Genomic DNA, 24,041 nt, shown 5'->3' on the forward strand with positions numbered 1-24,041 from the left:
TCGGTCATGTTGACTAATGTCGCCAAAAATTGCATTGGGTAGTTACCAGTAATAATTGGGTTGAGGACCCGGCCTACTCTGACCCATGCCAAGGACCTGTGCTAACAGTCGGAGGGTTATATGTGCTCCTATTGGCCAGTGTGTGCCCACCATAAAGCTCAGCAGCCCTGGGTCAATAAGCTACTGGCTGGCTGGTGTTTAGTTTCCCAGCCTGGGTTACCTGGGATAGCTCTGTTGAGTGAAAGCTGGATGCAAAACCAACCAACCTGCCAAACATGAACTGAGAATTGCTACACTTAATGTAGGCTCACTGACAGGACACAGCTTGGAAGTGGATGACATGATGATACAGAGGAGGTTGGACATCCTATGTATCCAGGAGAAGAGATTTTATTTTATTATTTATTTATTTCAGTTTGATGACCTGGGAGGTCCACTGGGCTCAGGGAGCCCATTTTCAGTGGAGGCCTGGGGAGAAAAGCTCCACATTACATAGTGTAATTCACAGTTACAATCAAAATGAAGTAAAGAATTACAAGTAAATATCTCTGTGTTACACAGTGTATTCACAGTTACAATCAAAGTAAAGAAAACACAATTAAAATATCATTTTGTGTCAGAGAACAACATAAATTCTTTCGTTTCAAAGTGTCAACTTATTTAGGATGGTATTATCTACTGTAGGTATAGGAAAAACATAGTGAAGAAATCATGGTTTCAGTTTTTATTTTAAGCTAAAGAACAGGAATAAGTTCCCTGATTATAAGGTATCTGAAATTTAGGAAGGCAGAGGAAACTGAGATGTGAGGGGGAAAAGATTAAGAAAGAGAAAGAGAGCAAAATGTGGTAGAGATGGAAGGGCAGTGCAGCAAAGCCACTTGACTTGGGATCCAGAGTCTACCACTCAGGTGGAGGGCAGGCTGGAAATTGTGTAGGAATTGTGGCAAGAGAGAGTCTTCATAAGGCAGTAAGGGATATCATCAGAATTAATGACAGACTCATGGCAGTCAGACTCCAGTGTGATGATAGGGCAGTATTCATAATCTCGGCCTATGCCCCACAGCAGGGTTGTGATAGTGAGGAAAAAAGTGCATTCAGACAGCAGTTGCAGGGCCTACTAGATAAAGAAGGACAAAATAAATTGGTGTTGATAATGGGTGACTTGAATGCACATATCAGGACAGACAGAACAGGATATGAGGACTGCCTGGGTCCACATGGGTGGGGCAACAGGAATAAAGAAGGAGAAGCCATTCTAGATTTCTGTCTGGAAAATGGCTTGATAGTAGCCAACACATAGTTCAGAAAGAGAGACAGTCAAAGATCACATACAAGAGTAGTCAACATGCAACTCAGGTATACTTCTTCCTAATAAGGAAAGCGCACTGGGGTGGAATCCATGATTGAAAAGTCATCCCCAGTGAAACAGTCAGCCCACAGCATAAACCACTAGTTGCCACAATCAGCTGTAAGCAGTGGTCAGAGAAGGCTTTAAGGTCAACAGAGACCAGACTGAAAACCTGCAAGTGGACTGGAGAGAAAATACAACAGTTCAAGGAATTACCCAGGGTCTTGCACCCCAAGAAGAGGAGGAAATAGGTGGAGTTGAAGAAAAATGGCAACGCCTAAAAACAGCATGTGTTAGAACTACAAAAAAGATATGTGGCCGAGCCAGGTAGGGAAATAAGGTACATAAGGAAAGCTGGTGGTGGAATGCAGAAGTCCAGGAAGTCATCAACAGAAAAAAGGAGTGCAGGGAGAAGTGGGAGACAAAAAAGACTGATCAGGCTAGGAAGGACTACTGGTTGGCTAACAAAGAAGCTAAGAAAGAAGTTGCAATAGCAAATAATAGGGCATCAGAGGCACTCTACCGATTTCTGGAAAGTTACTCCGTAAGGGGCGGAAAGAAACTCTATCAGGTTGCAAGGCAAAGACAGAAAGATAAAGAAGATAGTGAGACACCCTTCATAAGGGATGCCAGCAACAACCTGTGCACCAGAGCAGAGGACATCAAAGGCAGATGGAAGAAGTATTGCCAGCAGCTTCTGAATGAAAACCCCACAGAAGCTGTACTGCCCCAGAAACAGCCTACAATGAGAGAAGAAGAGGAGTCCACCCTAGAAGAAGTAAGAACAGCACTAAGGAAGATGAAGTCAGGGAAAGCAGCAGGCTCAGATGAGGTCACAGCAGATATGATAAAGATGCTGGGTAAGAATGGAGAAAAATGGCTCCCGAGGGTACTAATAGCAGTGTGGAGAGAAAGGCATACCCCAGATGACTGGAAAATATGCATACTCATGTCAGTGTACAAGAACAAAGAGGACATCCACAACTGTGGGCAGTACAGAGGCATCAAACTTCTATCACATTGTATGAAAGTACTGAAGATGGTGATTAATAAATGGATACACAGATTAGTAGAATGTAAGATGGGAGACGAGCAGTTTGGATTCAGATCAGAATGCACCACAATTGACCCGTGTTTGCATTGAGACAGATACTTGAGAAGAAGCTAGAGATGAGGAGAGAGTCCAACTGGGCATTCCTAGACTTGGAGAAAGCATATGATAAGGTTCCAAGAAAGCTGATCTGGGCAGTACTACAGTGGTTTGAAGTCCCAGAAACATTGGTAGAATTAGTGCAGGCTATGTTCAAGGACCCAATGACTCAAGTATGAACAATATTTGGCCTCACAATGGGGCTCCCAGTGGGAGTGAGTGTACACCATGGTTCAGCTCTGAGCCCACTGCTGTTCATACTGGTGTTGGTCTATATTAGCAAACAAGTTGGAGGGGAAGGATCAACAAAGCTGCTGTATGCAGACGATGTGGCAGCACAGGCAGACTCTAAGCTAGAACTTCAGCAAAAGATAGGAGAATGGAATGCAAATCTGAAGGCACATGGGATGAAGCTAAGCACATATAAGATGGTGGTAATGGCAGCAAATTGGGGAAATAAGAAGAAGCTAAGAATAGAGATAGAAGGGAAGATAGTGGAACAGGTAAACAGCTTCAAGTATCTGGGAGGGGTAGTTGAGGAGAAGGGTAGTCTGAATGAAGAGGTTAAAGCTAGAATCAGAGGGGCTGCAGCCAACTGGCATAGAGTATCATGTGTAGTCTATGACAGAAGAATGCCAAAGAAGCTAAAAAGTAAGGTGTACAAGGCAGTGGTGTGACCAGCACTACTGTATGATACAGAAACCTGGGCAGTAAAGGCAGTACAGTTGAAGAAGCTAGAGGTGATGGAAATGAAGTGCCTGAGAAAGGTTATAAGATGCACACTGTGGGACAGACGAAGAAATGAGGACATAAGAGCAGAAGCCAAAGTAGTTCCAATTGCAGAAAAGATCAAAGAGAACAGACTACGGTGGTTTGGGCATGTGTAGAAAAGCAGAACACAATGTGGTAAAGAAGATTTGGGACAGACAGAAAGAAGGTAAGAGGAAGCGAGGACATCCAGCAAAGAGGTGGATGGACTGTGTGAAAGAAGAGCTGCAACAGTCAGGCATGAGTGTTGAAGAATTCAGGAGTGTGGAACTAAATAGAGAGAGTTGGCGACAGTTAACTTGATACCCCGACCCCATCTAGAAAAATGGGAAAAGGGGGGCTGATGATGATGATGATGATGATACTAAAGAAGCCATTGGTTACTGCATAATGGTGACATTCTTAGTGAATGGCAGATGTCAAATATTACATCTAGACACAAATAAGGCTTAACTGTCCTGGAGGAATATTATCCTTTGATCACCATGATCTCTATTATTGGTAAATGTTTTAAGAGATGGTTGGTTTACCTGTTGCAAAGTGACAAAAGTGCACTAAACTTATGGACCCTTGTCAACATCATTTTATGAAGGGTGGGCCCACTTTGACTTTGTTAATATATTTCTGAGCCTATAAGTATGACTTTGGATTACAGATTAACAACTGTAATTTACATGGATTTGGCCAAACCATTTACTGTTAATCCTTAGTAGTCTTTTTTTAAGCTTGTGGTGTCAACCCATATATCATATGGATTATTAGAAGGGTTAATAGGTGGCTACCTAATTGATCACAAAAATTGATTATTCAAGAGTGCTACTTAAACTAGGAACAAGTCAGACTAAATGTTCCGTGAAGGTCTGTTTTGGGTCCCATTCTTTTAATCTGTTTTTTTGTTAATAATCTTACCATATATATGTGTGCTATGTTTCCAGATATGAAGATGATATAAAAATAGCTGCTGTTATAAATAAGAATTCTGACCCTGTATATCTAAATAATGCTTTAAGTTAAACATTTTTTAAATTTTTGTGGAAAGCACAGGCTTATGGCTCTTAAAGCTAAGTGCAAACAAAGGTACAGTAATGTGAAATGGAAAATCAACTTTGGATTAGATCAACTTTGGAATAAAATGTCTATTTCTGTGGTTACTCTAAATCTGACATAGCAATTTTGCAACAAATGTAAACCTATCTATAGGAACCATGGTTATCCAGTACAGTGGAAAACTTGAAAATGTATATTATCAGTTAAAGACATATAAAAGATTAAATTGTGCTTTGCATACATGATAATGCATATTGACGTCATTAGATCCCTGTTAAGTTAAGGATGTATACAATATCTGAAGACTCATAGGCATACAAATCTGAAGTTTATCGTACCATCTTTTAGAGTTTCTAAAAGAATGACATTTCTGATTCAGACTGTTCCGTGCTTTGGAACAAAGTTAGTATAAACATCCATCAAGTTAAATGAAAGTGTTTAAGGAACATTTTAACAGTTGGATGAATAAAAGTTGTTGTTACCTAAATGTTTTGATATCTGTGTTCCACACTTCTATAAGGCCAGAATATGTCTCTCAACAGTTCCGTACTTCTATGATTCTATGTAATTTTCAGGCTGTGCAAAAATGAGGTAATAGTACTTTTGGTCTGTGTTCACTAGTATGTTCCCTTAAGGCCTAATGGTGAAATGTTAAATAATGCATTTGTAAAACATGCACAAAGCAAGAAGGACTAAAATGTTGTTACAGCTGATGTTTTATAAGTCATGAAATTAAATAATAGATGGGGGTGATGAGTATTTTACTGCATGGGGAATCTGTGTGGTGAAAATATTTCAGCACTGGCTTTACAGTGTGACTTGAAAGGACAGCTCTGTTTAAGCACACATGTGAAGTGTAAATGTCTACGAAAGCTCAGGCAGACTGATTTTTGTGAGTGTTTAACAAACTTACAATACTATTGAGAAAAGAAGATTTGATTTTGTATATTGTGTGCAACATCGTTTTGTTGTTTTAGCTGATGAAATCCAGAGTTATGAGCTATGTACAACTTTCATCTAAATAAATGTGTGTTTATTGGTTTGTGATGTTGCATTTATATTTCATTTTATTTTATTATAATTGTCAGTATTTCTTTTTGGGTAGCTTTATATGCCATAATCATGTTAATTTCTTTCTGAACAAGCTTTTTCAAGACCTTCCTCTTTTTCAATATACAATAATAGCTTCACAGCTTTATGTTCTATTACCAGCTTAGCCTTTTGTTCTGTAAATTGCTATGACCTGTGTATGTAGGTGTTTAAAGAGGGTCAGTGGCATATGTCCTGCAGTTCTACCTAGAATTAATAAAACTTCAGCTTTCCCATTCCTACACCCAAACCCTGTGTAGCTATATTATTTGCTCAATATTTTATTTTTTCTCAAAATGTGTTAATCTCATCCTAATATATCAAAGAACATAATCATGATGCATTGTTTTGTCATCAAGTTGGAACTACTGTTGGTAAACAAGTAATGGTTTTAATAAAACTTTCTCACACTTTTACTTGAATTACTACTGTTTATAGGTTCATGGGTAAATACTAAACTATTTGCCCTTGTGGGTCATTTTAAGTGCAGTCAATTTCTCTTTTGGTGTTTGAATTCACCTATCAAGTTTGGTGTTAGATTGACTTTACTATCCCTTGGCTGATAATTATATATTAACCCTATTGAGAATTCCTGGGATCATACCATAGATAATTTGAAGGAATTCATGAGTGGGTCAAAGCATTCCAGTGCTGTCTCTGTCCATTAATAATACAGGGGGCAGTCCTCCTGGGTTAAATGTTCTATTTCCCATCTACAGGTTGAAGTTGTTCTTGAATATGGGACAGGAATGTTTTGCTTTACTTGCATGGGAAGTCTGTTCCACTGCAGAGGTATGCTCTGTGAGCTGTATCTGTTCCACCAAACCATTCTGTTAGTTCCATTATAATTTTAATTATTGCATTATTAGCTTTTCCTGTCACTTCCAGAATTATGTTTTGCTCAAAGGAAGTGTACAATTGTCCTAATCTGAGTTTGTAATACATCAATTACCTGTAAGAAGAGAACAACTGTTTTGGTGGGAAAGTTTAAGTCCGAAAAATACTTCATTTGGATTAAAATTGCTGAAATACTTCACTTATATTGATATTGTTATAGAACACTAGTAAAAACTTGAACACTTCTGTAGTCATTGCATACCAGTTATAGAAAAGTCAGCAGATCAATGTGAAAGTCAGAATTTTTCCAGTTTAGCTGTGTTCCTATCTTAACTTTTAGTACTTTATGTTAAAACAAAGCAGAAAATTATATATGTAAAGTACCTTGATCACAGTTTGATCCATACCGTCCTTTAATGCAAGACTCACATGCTGTTCCTTCAAAACCTTCTTCACATTCACATAGTCCTGTTCCATTTATGCCATCTTGGCAGATTCCATTTCCAAAGCAAGGATTTCCCGGTTTTCCAGGACATGACTGACACTGCTCACCATAAAAACCAGAGCAACAGTCTCTGCTCTTAACAAGAAAGAAAGTATGTTACCATCTAATTATGACACATGTATCTGCAAAACAATGAGTTTATTTTTGGGGTATATACAAAACTGCACTGTAAATGCATCGTAATGAAATATATTGTGTCTTAGATTCTAAAAGTGTTTTTACTATTTGATAATATGCAATAGATATTCCCTGTAAAGTGCAGAATAAAACATAACAATGTGTTATTTCCCAATGAAAAAGAAGGTAACTACTTTACCATTAGATGTTTGTGCCAAGTATCTGTAGCACCTAGAAGTAGTACTATCTCATATTCTGCACTAAAGAGTTCTGTTGTTCATCAGTGAAATAGTCTCTGCATGTTTCATTTCTCTGTATAATGTCAAAAGTGTCATTATACTAATATAATTATAAATTAAAAGATGTCTTGCATTGAAAGGAGCTTTCAAAATATTAAAGGGTCTACCATAAATATATAACATCCAAACTAGAATGAAAATGAATTTGCAAGATATATGGTTTATATCTGAATCAAGATCCCCTGCACCCCCTGTGTAGGGAACTATACCTCCCACCCCGACTACTTAATATAATCACTTCTAAGGACAGCATTACTTGTAGAAAAGCAACAAATCAAATATTTACTGCTTTCTTTTTGTTTCTAAATACCTTTATTAAATTATCACTTATCAGTACCATACATTAATAGAAAAGAAAACCATGTTAATATTTTTCATATTCATGCATTACTTATATGTTTTCTTTCTTTTTAGCAATTATTATTCACTTCAACATTACCTAAATTGCTCATCTTCTACCTTCCCTTAAGCCTCACTCCTCCTCCTGAATATTATCCTGCATGTATTTTACCCACAAATTCCATTTATTTCGATGGAATTTGCTTCCTTTCTAAAGATCCCACTATAATTCTAAAATCTCCTTTACAACATTCAGTGCTTCAATTACAGTTGAGTTAGAATTTAATTTCCATGTTCTAGAAATTACTTATTTGACAGCCAATAGAATTAATCTTAATAAGGCTTTACTATGTTTAGACAATTCAGATCCTGCACCTCAGCTGAGAAGAATAATTTCCTTAATTACAACCGTATGATCTCCCAACATTTCTGTCAGAGTATTCTGTAGGGAATTTTTAAAACTTTGTCACTCTTTATATTCACCAAAAAACATGCTCCCAGTTACCTCTCTCTTTTCCATTATACTTCCAGAATTTGCTGTCTACTTCAAGAAAAAATATTCTTAAGCCTGCTTTGGAATAAAAATAACTATATGAACAATTCCAAACAAAAAAAAAAAAATCCTAAAACTTTCAAGACTTTGTTGCATACTCTGGAGACATGCAGGTGGTCTTCCCATTGTTCCTTTGTAATTGCCTTTCCAGTCTCTCTTCCCAAATTCTGCTAACCTCCTCTGAATGATTCTTTCAGTCATCAAGCGATATGTTCCATGCTCTACTAATTATCCCTTTTTTCAACAGCAGCTTCTGTTCTACACGTGACTATAAACTCTCTAATAGGGCTAGTAATTTACTTGGCACTCTTCTACCTCTTTTTCTTTGCCTATGCTCAATCCCTGGTAGGGAAGACAGTTTCTAACCTGTAGTTTATAATTCTGCTTGGCCTCATTAGACATTATTAACTTTCACTCTCTGGATATTTGCTCCAAATACCTTGGCTGCTTTGACAATTTTCTCCAGTAAATTCCAATCCCTCAATGCCCATTTTCTATGCCCCCACTTGCAGTTATCCCTATTGGCAAAATCTTCTTTTTCCATTCCCATCATGGCTTAATTCTTAGACTAATTTCTGAAAGTTTATCAATATAATATTCTGCATAATTGTTGTTATTCTCCTTAAGGATCTGAATCCAAAATCCTCTTTCTTTAATTGTTTAGCTTCCCCATTTCATCATCCTTTTCCACTTTGATTTATAACACTCTGCTTGTGTTATGTATATGAGCCTTAACCATAGCTCTAAAGTATCCACTCAAATCAGGTAATCCTAAACCATCTTGTTCTATGGGGAGGATCAACTTATCTTACTTAACTCTTGTCCTCTTCCACTCTGAAATAAATTCCTTGAAATCTTTATGAATTATCATCCCCAGCCTCTCCTCTTGCTGATAAAAGTATGCCTGACCTGTATATAAAACTAAAGGGACTAAAATATTTTCACTCCTGGTTCATAGGCACGTATTAGGCTAGCTACCCTTGTGGATCATTTTAAGCTTAGCCAATTTTCTCCAAAGATGAGAATCAAACCATGTACCTTGTGTCTGTGAGGTAACATCTTAACAATTATGCCAACCTCAACCCTTTAACATTGTGCATATATAAATATTAAGTACTAAGCTAGCTGCCCTTGGCGGCCATTTTATGCTGAGCCAATGTCCTTGGTAAGAATCAAACCTTGTACTGTGTGTGTGTGTGTGTGTGTGTGTGTGTGTGTGTGTGTGTGTGTGTGTGTGTGTGTGTGTGTGTGTGTGAAACACCTTAACCATTATGCCAAGCCCCAGTCTTGTATCTTGCTATCCATAACCATAATCAAGAGCTTCCAGTTTCTAAGGTTTTTGTATTATTTTTTGTTTTACCTCTTCCCTCATATCCTCATCTGCCATAACATAATCCTCTTTAATCCATACATGTAAATTATTTTTCTTATCATGTCCCCATAAATTTTAACTTACTGCAATAGCCCTTGTTTTATTTTCATTCATTTTATATCCCAAAATGACTTAAAAATTTCAAATGTCCTTTTCTGGATTAGTCAAAAACAAAATAATATCTAAAAATACAGCTAACTATTCTTGATTACATTACCAGCTGCATCCTTGAATTTCTGAGCTCCTTATTTTCATAATTTGCCTTCTTTCTCTGATGATCTTGGATTAAAACATTTTAAACACAGTGCATAAATTAATATAATCTGATTGTTTGTGTTTTGGATCTGTGTGAAAGTTAAAAGACTAAGTTTCATGATTACTACCACCAGCAGTGAAACAACCCTAAAATATGTATTAATTATTCTAATTCAGCAATTTTCAATGCTGTTCTAAGCAACCTCATTTAATTAAAAGGACACTTCTACCTTATAATCTTTAGTGTATACGTCATGATTTGTAGCTTTTTAGATCACAGGGTATCCAGAAATGTCACATCACTCATTTTTTAAACAGTATCAGTATTGTAGTCTAAGCTAAATTCCTAATTTTGCTTATTGATAAAATATAGCATAGGCGTTTTAACATACAGAAGTGTGGTCATGAAAACAGTGGAATCTTGTAATTCATTTTGGACTGATATGGAAAACCTTACAAGGCAAGATTTCTGAGGTTGTATTTGAAATATGCTATCTGAAATAAATACAGATATACATATCAATGTGAGTGAAAACTATAGATATTCATGGCTGTCTAAAACCTTCAGGAAAAAGCAATGCATTATTAATACTACAAGTAATATCCACAAATAAATAAATTAATTAATATGAATTGCAAGAACAATTAACAGACTGCCACTTAGTACGGAGTAGCATACAGCATCACAACAGAAGCAAAAGAAGACTCGATGCACACTGTGCTGTACGGTTCGTTTAAGTAATCTGTTACGCCAGGCTCAGACATTTGTATGAAATAGATAGTAATGTATTTGCAACTAGGCTGACTGATAGATGTACTTCAGAATGGCTTCATATATGAGAATAAACGAATTCAGTCGAAATTACTTTTTTACTGTTTCCTATCGAATATAGTGCACCCCAGAAGTACATATTAATTAGTTCTATTGTACTGTTAGAGAAGTTGATGCATTCGGCATTTAGTCTCATTCCTCATGATGCTGAAAGATTAGGAATAAGGAAAACTTCATTATGTCAGATCCTGGCCACAGCAAACTTAGCAAAACTTAACAAAAATAAATGAAGTTTCCTTCTTAGTGGAAAAAAAATAGTTCAGTTTAGGGTTTAAACAGATCTTTATTCAATGATGGATGAGTCTTCTCGGACAAGGTTATATTTATTCCTTTAAAAAAAAGTATCCTACTTCTGAATCTTTTACTTTGTTCTGCAAACTGCTGAGGCTGCAGCTTGGGATACCAGATCAGTGCTTCACAGATTTCATTGTCTTCTTTCACGGATACCAGATCAGTGCTTCATGGATTTCATTGTCTTCTTTCATGGATACCAGATCAGTGCTTGACGGATTTCATTGTCTTCTTTCACAGATACCAGATCAGTGCTTGATGAATTTCATTGTCTTCTTTCATGGATACCAGATCAGTGCTTCACGGATTTCAATGTCTTCTTTCACGGATACCACATCAGTGCTTCATGGATTTCATTGTCTTCTTTCATGGATACCAGATCAGTGCTTCATGGATTTCATTGTCTTCTTTCATGGATACCAGATCAGTGCTTCACGGATTTCATTGTCTTCTTTCACGGATACCAGATCAGTGCTTCACGGATTTCATTGTCTTCTTTCACTTTTCATCACATTAGTAAATTAGATCTATTAGAACTGTTTAATGCACATCCTAACATGCTTTTTATGTTTAACTGAAATGCACGTGATGAATGCAAATACTAGAGCTATAAAACAGAAGAACAAAGGTTACTAGAAATCTATATTGCTTTTGAACAGCTCTATAAATCTTATGGCATGCCATGTAACACCCTGTAAGAAGCATTTTTTTTCTCTTGACACTATGATTTTCTAAGTTTTAGCCATGACACTTTAACAACAAAATGCCTGAATGCATTTTCCAAAAGGCTGTTTTATTTTTAAGCTGCTTAATAAATGGCTGAAGATGCCAGTAACTGTAGTAGGAGCAAAGTTGTACTCCATAACTTTCACAGCCTCTGCATTACCATGAGCACAGTCATAGCTGATTTATTTTACTGCCTTACAATGCACAGCCATAAATGCTTAATAGGTACGCACTCACTGTCACTCAGCACCCCTTAAAGAAGGCCTCAAAACTAGTGGGATCCCATACTGTTTCTCCAAAGAGTACCTCTCTGATCTGTATTGCTCATTACCTGGCCTGGCACTAGTTACATGAAAAAACAGTATTCCCTCATATATCTTCAGCACATAACATGTGACCAGCGACAGCCCTTCACTTTTATAAGAACTAACTTAATTACAGCTGTAAAACCATGCTTTCTTAGACAACAAATGCCTTTGAATGCTTCTGCAAACCTATTGTTCTGAAGCTCATTTACAACATTTCTTTTAAATACTAATAAACATACCACCTTGAGTTTCTGTCTGAAAACATGTTGCATTATCTGAAAGAAAACATAGTCACAAAATCCCTCCATTGTAACCAATGATTTGCTTTTCTGGGCAGCACTGTTCTTAAAAGGAAATATCTCTGCCTCATTGGTCTGCTTCTTCAATGTCTGCATGTTTTTTCCAGGTACTCTGGCTATCTCAAAACTCCCAAAAATGGGTGTATATCACATAATCAAAATCTCAAAATATCGAACACCATAAGCTCGAACTTGGAATGTCGAAATGTGATATAATCGAAAGCTCAGAACAGTGAATTTTTCCGAGGGAAAAAATTTGCTATTCCGAGAAACACACACATAAAACAAGCACACCAAAAAAAAGTAATCCACACATATACACTTAAAATCCTACTTATAACCCTACACTAAACCATACATACACTACTATTTACCCACTTACCTTAACCCAAACCCTAACCCTAAGGTCCATAACTATCGCACACTCAACTTAACCGTTCCTAACCCTAAGGTCCCTAACTATCGCACACTCACCTTACCCGCTCCCTAACCCTAAGGTCCCAAATCCTTTGTGTGCTCACCTTACTCTGTCCCTAACCCTAAAGCCCCTAACTATCACATACTCACCTTACCCACTCCCTAACCCTAACCCTAAGGTCCCTAACTATCCCATTCCCACACTCACCTTAACCCGGTTTGTTTGCACACTTACCTTAACCCAGTCCATAACCTTCACACCACAGTGGAGAAAATAGCGAAGCGGCAGAAACAGCCCACCAAATTCTTTCCCTAGGAAAGAATTTGATGTTCTGCAGCTTCGCTATTTTCAGCGTTTGCTGTTTTGGGTTCGATATTATAATATTCAACGTTTTACTACTTTGATGTTATGATATAAACCCCCAAAAACATGGTGGTAGATTAGCTGCAAAATTGTCTGTGTATTTATAATGTATAGTCACCCCTTGCCTTTATGGGCTATGTAGTGGCTGGAAAGGGACTATGGAGCAGCCTACTTACTCAGCTAGGAAATGTTAATTTTAAGATAAAAATTAGTAAATAAATAAACAAAAATAAATAAAAAAGAGTGATACACAAACTTGATATGAGTCAAGTTTTTTCATACATTATGACAAAATATTTCTGTGAAGATTCTTCTTGTTTAAAAACTTCAGCAATACATCTCTTAATAATATTTCATGTTGGCAGAAAACAGTTGCTCTAATAAAAGTATCAGAAATCTTTTGTGTGCTCTTCTGTATAACTTTGTAAACAGAGGTATGTTTAAAATTATCATTTGCATGACTTCTGGAAAACAATGCTATGAGCATATTTGCTTAATTTTGTTTTGAATATATGTGAGTTTCAAGAACAAATTGCAAAAGACTTATATTGTCAGGTAAGTTCTTAGAACATTGCTGCAAACTTGCAATATATGCATAGCTTTTTCTCTGGGGCACATGGCTAAGTATCTGTAGCAAAAAGAAATAACTAACGCTCTAAGTATGTCCAGTGACCACAGCTTATTACATGCTATCATTTAATGCAGGACTCACGCTCTTCTTTCTCATAAGCATTTATTTTAGTTGATGTAGAGGGTTAAGGCTGTGAGATGTAGTTTCTATGGTACAGGGTTTGATTCCCTCAGCCCTTACTTGCCTACTGTGTGACTTTGAGCAAGTCACTTAACCAGACAGCTACTATGGGCAACTGGGAAGTTGGGCTTGGCTCCTTAATGGTCACCTCTATGAACATTTACATATTCCTGTTCAACATGCAGAGAGAGATTCCCTGCAGCCAACTTAGCTGTAATTAACTCTGGTGTCACTGGAGTTTGAGGAAGGGACACTGCAAATTTATAACCCACAATAACCCACAATAAACTGGAATTCAAAAACTTGTCTTCATGAATGAATCCAAAACTTTAAATGACGTTCATCTGGAAATCACAGAAACTCAGTATGAAATTCTCAGGAACGATTTCTATATTTTACTTTTACAATGGTGTATTACAGCAAGAGGTTCTCCCGTTTGATTCTCGGCTTGGCTTAGGAGTGCCTTCTGTGTGGAGTCTGTATGTCCTCCCCGCAGTTGGGTAATGTTCGAAAGACATGCGTGTGTAAATGGGCGTTCCTTCATTGAAGATTGGGCGTCGAGCTGGCACCTCGGCGTTTCGTAAAAATCTACTGCCAATCATTAGCGGATCGGAGTTCCGCTGTGGTGACCTCTTACCGGGAAAAAGCCGAAAGACAAACAAAAACAACTTTTATAATGCTGTAATTCAAAGAAACATTTGATGTTGAGTTTACCAAATCTGGCATGTGAAAATGACTTCATCCTAAAGATTAGAAATGCAACTTCACTGCAGAAATGAATGATAATTTTGAAGGATATAATCATCAAAAATACTTATACACACTTCATTTTTCTTTTGAGGGGTGGTATATTTGTTTTTGTAATATTCATATTTAAATATTTAAATTATTTTAAGTTGTTTTAAAATTGCCAGAGAAAATACAAGGTCAGTGAATGATTCTATGAAAAAAAGTCAAATATTTGTTTTTTCTCTATTTAATGGCGCTGGCCTCAGAATTTAAATTAATATTTAGAATAGATGCAATGCATCTAGAGGCTATATCCCTTACATAAAGACCTTTATTAAACTTTACAAGCATGCTCTATCTTCTGATTACAGCTTGATGCATTCAATTTCAAATGTTTAAAATACTGCCCAATGTTACAAATATGCTAAAAATCTAAGCAGCTGTATAAATTCTTACTGATTTGTTAACTAATTCAGTGCCAGTTATTTAACTGTACCAGTTAGATTCACAGATTCATAGATTTATAGATTGTTACCATGGTAATGACCGGGAAGGCCTTTCTAAGCCTAGCCAAGATTTGCCAAAAGACTAATGATGTCTTTTATCCAAATAGGACATTGAGGTCCAGGGATTTATAAGCTACCTTTGCCCATAAGGGACTTGGGTGTCAGGCCTTGTTTAAATTTCCTGTTCCCCATCTACTGGTCTAGGTTGCACTTAAATTGGGTAGTAGACAAACTCAGTTTCACATGGATGAGAAGCCTGTTCCACAGGATGAGCTGTCTCTGGGACATATATCTGTTTCCCCAGCACATTCTGTTTATGTCACAGACAAAATTCAGGTCCTTAGACCTTGTATTTCTGGTAGTATTTGATTTATGAATATGCAGGAGATTCAGGTTTGGGGTTTATAGATGTCTTGTAAGCTAGGCAATCTATAGGAGACTGAGTAGAATGAAAGAGCTTTAAGCCTCTCTCTGTAAGCAGGTTAATTATGCCTTGGATTATTTTTGTAAGGAACATCTGACGTCACTCTAGTTGCTGCATAGGGAGCACTGTACTCGATGGTTGGTCTGATAAGGGCAGAGGGCAGTGTCATAATAACCTCTTTGAACCTAGATGCCATGCCGTTACTTGTAAGTTGTGCCAAATAAAAGGATTTCTTCACCACTGTGGCCATGTAGTGGTTAAGGGTAAGGCTACTGACGATGTGCATACCCAGATCCCTGACCACTGAGTCAAATCTTAGGGGCATTAGACCAATCTATTTTATTAAGTGCATAGGAAATTGTTAACTGATATGCATAGCATCCACTATGTCAGAGTGGTAAGTCAATTCATGTTAGTGCATGATTTGTGAGGAATGTCTGGTGGGCTATCATCTTCTGTGTTTCTAACAACTGTTTGAAATTATATCAAGTGCATTTGAAATAGGTGACTGTAGTGGATTAGATACATTTGTCTTTCTTCTTCAAGATAAGATAGGATAATGGGTTTGTCAGTGTCTCATAAATTAGTTTGATTACTCCTAGATGGTCACAAAGGTTTGTACTAGACAATTGATCCATAAGACCATTAGGAGACTAAGAACTGCAAAACCCACAAGCTTCTTTCTCTCTTTATAAGGCTCTGAAAAGACAGCCTGGATATTAACTTATGAACCCAATCTACTCATCCAGGTTTGTTTTAATCAGGATTAGGGAGCTACTTGTTTGATATGGAGTGGGAGCGTATTCCAGAAGTAGGAGATCCTTTGAGTGAGGTATCTGTCACTCCTGAGGTTTTGTTGATATGACAATGTAGATTTAGGTCTATGGAAGAGGTATTGGTGTTTTCTCCAGTTTTTAAGACAAACAATCTAAAGCAGGATTGGATCTTTCATAGCCTTTTTGACCAAGCATATGTTATTGTTCAAGAGCCTATGCAAGACAGTATAGCTTGATAAGGATTTTAGGACACTTTGTATAGCTTAGCAGTTCTTAACTTAGATTTTCTTGGTGAGGAATCTTTGTGCTTTTTTTTTTAAGATTGTTAACATGTTTGGATACTTATGTATGAGCCTAATTATGAAAGAATACAGGGGTTGCAATAACTTCTTTGGAACATGAAGATATACCCTTGGTGAACAGTTGGACTATGTAGAAAGAATTCCTGACAATAGTTTACACATATTGGACAAAAATAGAGTTATTGTCTATGAAAGTACCATGGGCTCTAGTAACAGCATAAAAGTTGAGAGGGGTATCATTTATGTGGTAAGCTCAGGGGTGTTTTTCCCCCAAATAGCACAATAATGCATTTTTTTGCATTAAGCTTGTATCCATTGTCTTGACATCAGATGCCAGTATAGTCTAGACTCCCAAACAGAATATCAGTATCAGCTGCAGAGTTAATATCAGCTCTGAGCATGCTGTCATTAACTTTTTTGTCACCCATAGACCCTTGACATTGGCTCAAACATTTGGAGAAGTATATAGTAAAGGGGAAAGGACACACTATGGGACCCTGTGGTATACCGCTAGTGACAAGCCCTTTTGAAGAGTGGGTACATAAGTCATTACTGTATGGACACTGCTTGTAAGACAGTTAGCTATCCAGCAGATTACATATGGGTTAAAAGTGGGTGAGTGTATTAATTACATGAGAATGTGGGATAACCAGCTAGATCCATATAAGCAATGTGCAATGTTTTGTCACTAAGTGGTTCAGACGCCTACTCAAAGAAATCTACTAGATTTAGTACATAGGACCTTCCATTCTCAAGGCTAAATTAACTGGGTCAAGGGCTTGCATCTGCCCATAGTCTAGTATATAATATGTATGCCCATTCTCCAAACCTGTGGTACATAGCCAGTGGGGTGTCTGGGACTAAATAGATTAGATGAGAGTCAGTGAGTTTATGCTTAGTGCTGACACTGAGATAGCCTAATGCATTGTCAGGACACACAGAGCTAGTGCGATTAGGACCTGATTAGAAATAATTATGAAGGGGAAGGGACTGGGAGGTAAAGATGGAATGGCAAGGAGGGGAGACTGGGGAGAAGTTGGAACAAAATTTATGTGCAATAATTTTAGTGATATCCCCTGAGGGAGAATAAATGGTAGCATTTGACAACAGTTTTGTACAATTTCCCAATGTAGTCAAAGATGGCCTTGTGATTATCTTTGGAAGTGATGAAGATGTGTCATTATCTTTGGAAATGATGAAGATGTGTGATTATCTTTGGGAGTGATAAAGATGTTCATTTCATACTTGATTTTGCAACTTTTGACCATATGCCCGAGTTGTTTGTACACTTTGCTGAGATCACTAAGAAAATGCAGGATTTTAGTTTATTCTTTAGTGCTTGAAGTTTCTTTCTTTAATTATGGTTTTTGATGCTGAGATTTCACTACAGGGAATTATTCTTAAATTCTCCATCATACTTGTGATGAATTGGAACAGACAATTCAATGTAGGAGTTCAAGTAAGTGTAAATATATATTTCAGTGATATAACCAGATGATTTTGTTATAAGGTCACCACGATGGGGTCTGAGTTTAGTCATCTGGGAATGCTAGGATGATGGCTTTAGATAAATCCTTGAATACTGTAGGGTTGGACAGAAACATTAGTTGGGATTTTAGGAAAAGTATGATAACCTGATGGTATGATTTAACTATAGTGATGGAGATATTGGGAGTGGAGTGAGCAGGTTTATGTTAATACAATCTGTGTCAAATAGGTTTGGCCCTCTTGTGGGGCAGGACACTATTTGATAAATAGAACTGGCACTGACAAAGTCAAGGAATCTCTGTGTAAATTTCATATTGTTGGTGTATGTTTTCCATTTTATTGATGCATAGTTAAAGCCATCCCAAATGATTATACTAGGTTCAATAGTTAAAGACTCTAGATGGCTGAGGTAAATATCGTGGACATCTGGAGACAGAATGAAGGGGTTGTATTTTTTGTCAATTACATGAAAGCTGGACTTGTTTATTGATACTAGCATGTCCATGAGTTTTAGGGTATGAATTAAGTATACTTGTGTATTAAACTGAATTGAGTCAGTGCAATTTATTTCATGATTTTAACAACTATGGCTGAAAATCAGCAATTAGCCATAGACTGTTTCTGCACTGAATGGCATTCTTCTTACTTAAACATCCACTACTTATAAGGGCAGCCAATTTGGCAGACAAAATAGTAAAAACTTTTGCATTTGGTGACATTTTTGTGGTAGCTGTTGCACCACATAAAAGCGCTAATAATTCAATCAAAAGAGACTGACAATCAGTACAAACTAAATATTAACATTGTGAATTATAATTGGCTCACCAGTAAAAACCAGTTAGTTACATATTCAAAAAATAGATTCCAAGAAATGTACTTGAAGAAAACTTAAATTGAAATCGATTAGAGAGTCAGTTGTACTTCTTTGCAAATATATTGGGAGTTTTAGCTCTCCTAATGTATAATCAGTGAAAAATGTGACAGCATGAATTGTCCAACAGCTGTACAAGCTGTAATGCAGTTAGACCTGCCACACAAATGATAGCAACTAACAGCTTTGCAACCTGCTAGATGATTTGCTCTGCCACACTTTTTTTTTTGTGAGGCAATATAACACATTTCACAGATGTCATTGTCAGTAGTTTTCTTATGTGGTTTTGTGTCTGGTTAGTGTCTGTTTAACAGCAAGAGACTAATTACTAACAGCAACATTCATGCTTACATATGAACATCACTATAACACTTTTTTCTAGATTTCTGGGCATAATAAGTGCATTCCATGAATCTTAATAAGTGTTTATTTAATTTTTATTTTAAACGTCTTTACCAGGAGAATGCACTGATATCAATGGACAAGTTGCAGGAACAGCAGTGTAATACAGAGATACAAGTGCAGTAATTATAATGTAATTTTAACAAACGAGACATTGAAAAGCAAGTTGCGAACAAAATGGATGCTAGAGAAGAAATTATATAACGCTTGCAAGTAAGACAATTAGAGACAATTTACAAAACAAGGTTGATACAAGTGCAAATAATACATTTGTTGGATTATTTTTGATCATTATTGTCTAGAATGATGAATAAGTAAAAGTTTGGAGACAAGACACAGACATAGTGAAAAAAAAGGGGTGTATAGAGGGTTCTACATAAAGAGTGTAGTGGAGGTACAGATGGTTATTTGCAGTGAAAAAAGTGTGTTTTTTTGTGAAGTAAAGTTAGTGTGCTTTATGGGATGTGAACTGTTTGGATCAATGGACCATGATAACCTAGATTGTTCTAAACTTAAAACTGACTCTCCATAACTCAGCATTAACCTGCATCAACCTGCATGGTTTCCATCAACTGATATCTTCACCTAACCGCCTCTATAAAAACTCATCTTCTGGCTCCATAATTAACTGGATAGTCATCAACTCCCCTCACCACTACCACAACCCCACTACCCTACCCCTACCAGACCAACTTAACGACCACCTCCCCACCTCAATCCTTAGATAAACCATCCAACCCCCCCAAATTCCGCCTTTATAGAGATTGATGAAAACTCTCTAATTTTAATGTAGTTCAATTCAACTCTATTCTATCTACCATTGACTAGTCCATCCTTAAACAAATCCCTCTCAATGACGCAGTTACTAGGTTCAATAGCATCTTCCTGAATACCCTGAACTCCCTTGCTCCCTCTAGGAAGGTTAGAATAAAACTCAGTTATGCTCCCTGGTTCTCAAAAGAAACTAAGTTCCTTATGCTAAAAAGAGATAGAGCTTGGAAAGCCTGGATCAAAACAAAGGAATTACCTCTGCTACATAATTATAGACACCTCAGAAATCTTACAAAAAAACAAACCAATAATGACAAAAAGTCCTTTTACAACTGACCAATTCAATAACAAATCCAACCTTCGCAAGTTCCAAGTATACTTAAAGATACATACCAACTTCTAGACCACTTAAATGCATTAGACACTAGGTTGATAAGAGATCAACATCTACTTGTCACCATGGATGTACAAAGCCTCTTCACCTCCATCCCAAATGATGAAGGGATACAAGCGATAAGGGAGGTGTTACAATTCTTTCCATCTATAGATAGGAATCACGAAATTTTGATCTATCACCTCCTTGATTTAGTATTGAGCAACAATGTGTTTGCATTTAAGGGGTGCCTATACTTGCAAAGGTCAGGAGTAGCTATGGGCACCCCTTGTGCAAACACATATGCAAATCTAGTGATGTATCACTGGGAAAAGGAACATGTTTTTTTCACATTATCTTTTCAGCAAAGTTTTAGTCTACAAACGTTTTATAGATGATATTCTAATAGTATGGGATGGTTCGGTAGAAGAATTCTTTTCATATAAAGAATATCTTGAGACTACAACTAATTTCCTTAAATTTACAGCTGAAGTCTCCTTTGACTCGGTGAACTTCTTAGATGTTTGTTTAGATATAAGAAAAGGCAAATTAACATCTACATTGCACAGAAAAACGTGTTGGAAAAATAAAATTTTAAGATATGATAGTATGCACCCATGTCATGTGTTTAGAGGCATTATAAAAAGTCAATTTGTTAGGTTGTCCAAAATTTGTACAGATAACATGGATTTATTAAAGGAGGCAGATAAGATGGAAAAGATATTTTTAGATAGAGGATATGAATATAATTTGGTAAAATCTATTAGAAAACAAGTTTTAGGTGAAGAAAAAAGCTCTAATGTAATGGTTGAGCATAAAAGCTCTTCCTTTCTATATAACACAAAAAAAGTAAGTAATATGAAAGAAAGAGTTACGTTTATAACAACATATACAAATGACAGCCCTAATATTAGGAAAATTGTTGCCAACAATTGGAGAGTATTGTTAACGGATGATCACACATCAAGGTTGGTAGGCAAAACCCCACAGTTTGTATATAGAAATAATAAAAATTTGAAAAGATTACTTTGTGATAGAACAGAGAATAGTAAGGTAGAGTCATTGAGACAGGAAAATTTTGTTGGCACATATCCATGTAATCATTGCAATTATTGCAAATTCATCACTAAGGAACAAGATTTTATACATCCAGAAATACCCTATTTATTTAAACCAAGGTTCAGAGCCACTTGTGATTCCTCAGGTTTAATATACTTAGCAAACCAAAAACGTCACTGGGAACTGCTGCTGTACAAATACTGTAAAATGTTTATTTAAAACACAAAACAAACCAAAAAGTATCAAAGTGAGCGCTTTCGGGCTAAGCCCTTCTTCAGACAAAGTGCTTCTCACAAACATCACAGGTGTACTTTTTATTAAGTAAGAGTAGTGGCAATGTGTTTTTAATGATGACTTGTTAGCTTCAGCTAACAATTAAAACAGGGTGGGGTTTTTTACTGAAGAGTGATTGGTGTATGTTTACTTTAAAATGTGATGTTTGTGAGAAGCACTTTGTCTGAAGAAGGGCTTAGCCCGAAAGCACTCACTTTGATACTTTTTGGTTTGTTTTGTGTTTTAAATAAACATTTTACAGTATTTGTACAGCAGCAGTTCCCAGTGACGTTTTTGGTTTGCTGATTTATTTCTTTGCTGAACTGGGATTTGGCTAAGCACTAGCTTTATTCTTTTTGGGTTTAATATACTTAGCTACATGTGAACAGTGTTCAGCGTTCTATATAGGATTGACCAAGAGGAAGCTAAAAAACAGAATTTATAATCACCAGTATGACATCAAGAATAAAAATGAATTGAATGCTCTAGCAAAACATGTTCAACTTTTTCCTGAGCACTCTTTTGTGTTTAGAGTTCTACAGTTAGTAGAGCCAAATGCTAGAAGAGGGGATTATATGAACCTCTTGGAATTAAAGGAGCTGAAATGGATCCTTAGGTTAAAGGGGCATTACTCTCCTGGCTTGAATATATACGTCTCACTAAGGTCTTTTCTGAACACACGCAGATAAGTAGTTTAGATAAAATATATATATATATATTTTAAATATTTCATTCATATTTATCATCATACTTACTATATTTATTGGATTTTAGAAATATGAGTATGTTTTCATGTAATCAATTCTAGTTTAGCACTATTGGCACTTTATATACAGCATGAAACATTTCAAGCTTTATATGTCAGATTGCTTTAAGTTAGTACATTGAGTTTTTATAAATTTATATATATTTTAAGTGCTTGCACACACATAATGGAGACCAGATTTAGTTTCAGGTCTCTAAATGTGACCATAGGCACTTTAAATGCTATTGAATATCATTAATTATTAATTAAGTTATTTCCATATCTATACATATTTTATAAAAGGTAATAAGGTATGTTTTATACAGGTTTTTGTGGTACTTATGACAATTTTTCCAAGTCACATAAAGTGTTTATAAGGTTACATATGTATTAGGTTTAAATAATTAAACAGCTTGTTTGCTTTGTTTTAAATATGAAGTTTTATAAATAATATAGAGTAAGTATTTTAATAATGAATTTCTCTCTTTAAGTAGAGTTCTGATGTATATTTAAGTTAAATGCATATATTAGCTGCATAGTATTTTGTTTTAAGAAGTTATGAAAGCATGTTATGTAGTACATTTGACAAGAAGGCTTAAAAAGATCTACGGGTCTCTTGGTCCATTTAATGATAACAAATATGCATTTAGTTGATTGCATAATTGCATAATTGAATTACAAATTGATTAATGTATTGAATAATGAGACTTCTCTTTACTATATAAGCTTAAGGTTCATTATGATGTATATGGTCTGAGGAAGTGTATCAGGAGATACGCGAAAGCGCTTACCACCATTATAAATAAAATATTTACAACTAATCTTTGGTCGTGGAGAGTCTACAGTTTGTTTTCCTATTATTAAGTTCTGGTATACTATTAACAAAATTCTCTCTCCAGGCTGGCACTCAACTCCCTGCCCCTACCCAAATACATCTCTTCTGGAAACTGCTGCTCTTCTCAATAAACACTTTATTGAAACCATTCAAACACTCATACCTTCCAACTGTAACACAACTTCTCTGCCTACCCCTCCCAATCCTTCTAACAAACAAGTATTTTCTTTACATCCGGTCCCTACTTCTTACATCAGATCTCTTCTTCAAAAACTCAAACCCTGCTCTCCCTCCACTGACAATCTACCTCCTACCTTCCTCAAACTTGCTTCTGACTCCATTGCCTATCCAGTATCTATACTAATCAATAGATATGTTCAGGAATCCACCACCCCTCCCCTATCTATTTCCCCGCATAGAGGAGGAAACTCTACAGACCCATCTAACAACTGAACTATAGCTATTCTATCGCTCCTCTCTAAGATTCTTAAAAAATGTATCCACTCCCAACTACTCAACTTTCTCCTCCAGCATAACCTCCTTACTCCCACTCAGCATGGTTTCCATCCCAACCACAGCACAACTACTGCCCTCTTATCCTTTACACATACCATTGCCGAGGCACTAGACAATAACAAACTCATATCATGTCTCTTCCTTGACCTTTCCAAAGCATTTGATACAGTCTCCCATCCCCTACTTCTATCTAAACCCTCAGACCTCAATCTATCTTCTTCCTCCCTTGCCTGGTTCTCCAATTACTTATCCTGCAGGCAGCAATCTGTTAAATGGCTCTCTTCCACTTCTCCATTCATACCTG

At 36.5% G+C, this 24,041-nt stretch overlaps 1 protein-coding gene across 1 annotated transcript in view; it reads right to left on the reverse strand.

The window, feature by feature from the left end:
* Window positions 1–24,041, reverse strand: part of STAB2 (stabilin 2) — a 922,612-nt gene that overhangs the window by 358,828 nt on the left and 539,743 nt on the right. Inside the window, exon 38 of the mRNA XM_044087850.1 lies at window positions 6,624–6,819. Within this exon, the coding sequence (XP_043943785.1) occupies window positions 6,624–6,819 (196 nt within the window). The remainder of the gene's footprint in view (window positions 1–6,623; window positions 6,820–24,041) is intronic.

The sequence above is a fragment of the Protopterus annectens genome, chromosome 11.part0 (genome assembly GCF_019279795.1).
Source record: "Protopterus annectens isolate FY-2018-M chromosome 11.part0, PAN1.0, whole genome shotgun sequence".
Taxonomy (NCBI): domain Eukaryota; kingdom Metazoa; phylum Chordata; order Ceratodontiformes; family Protopteridae; genus Protopterus; species Protopterus annectens.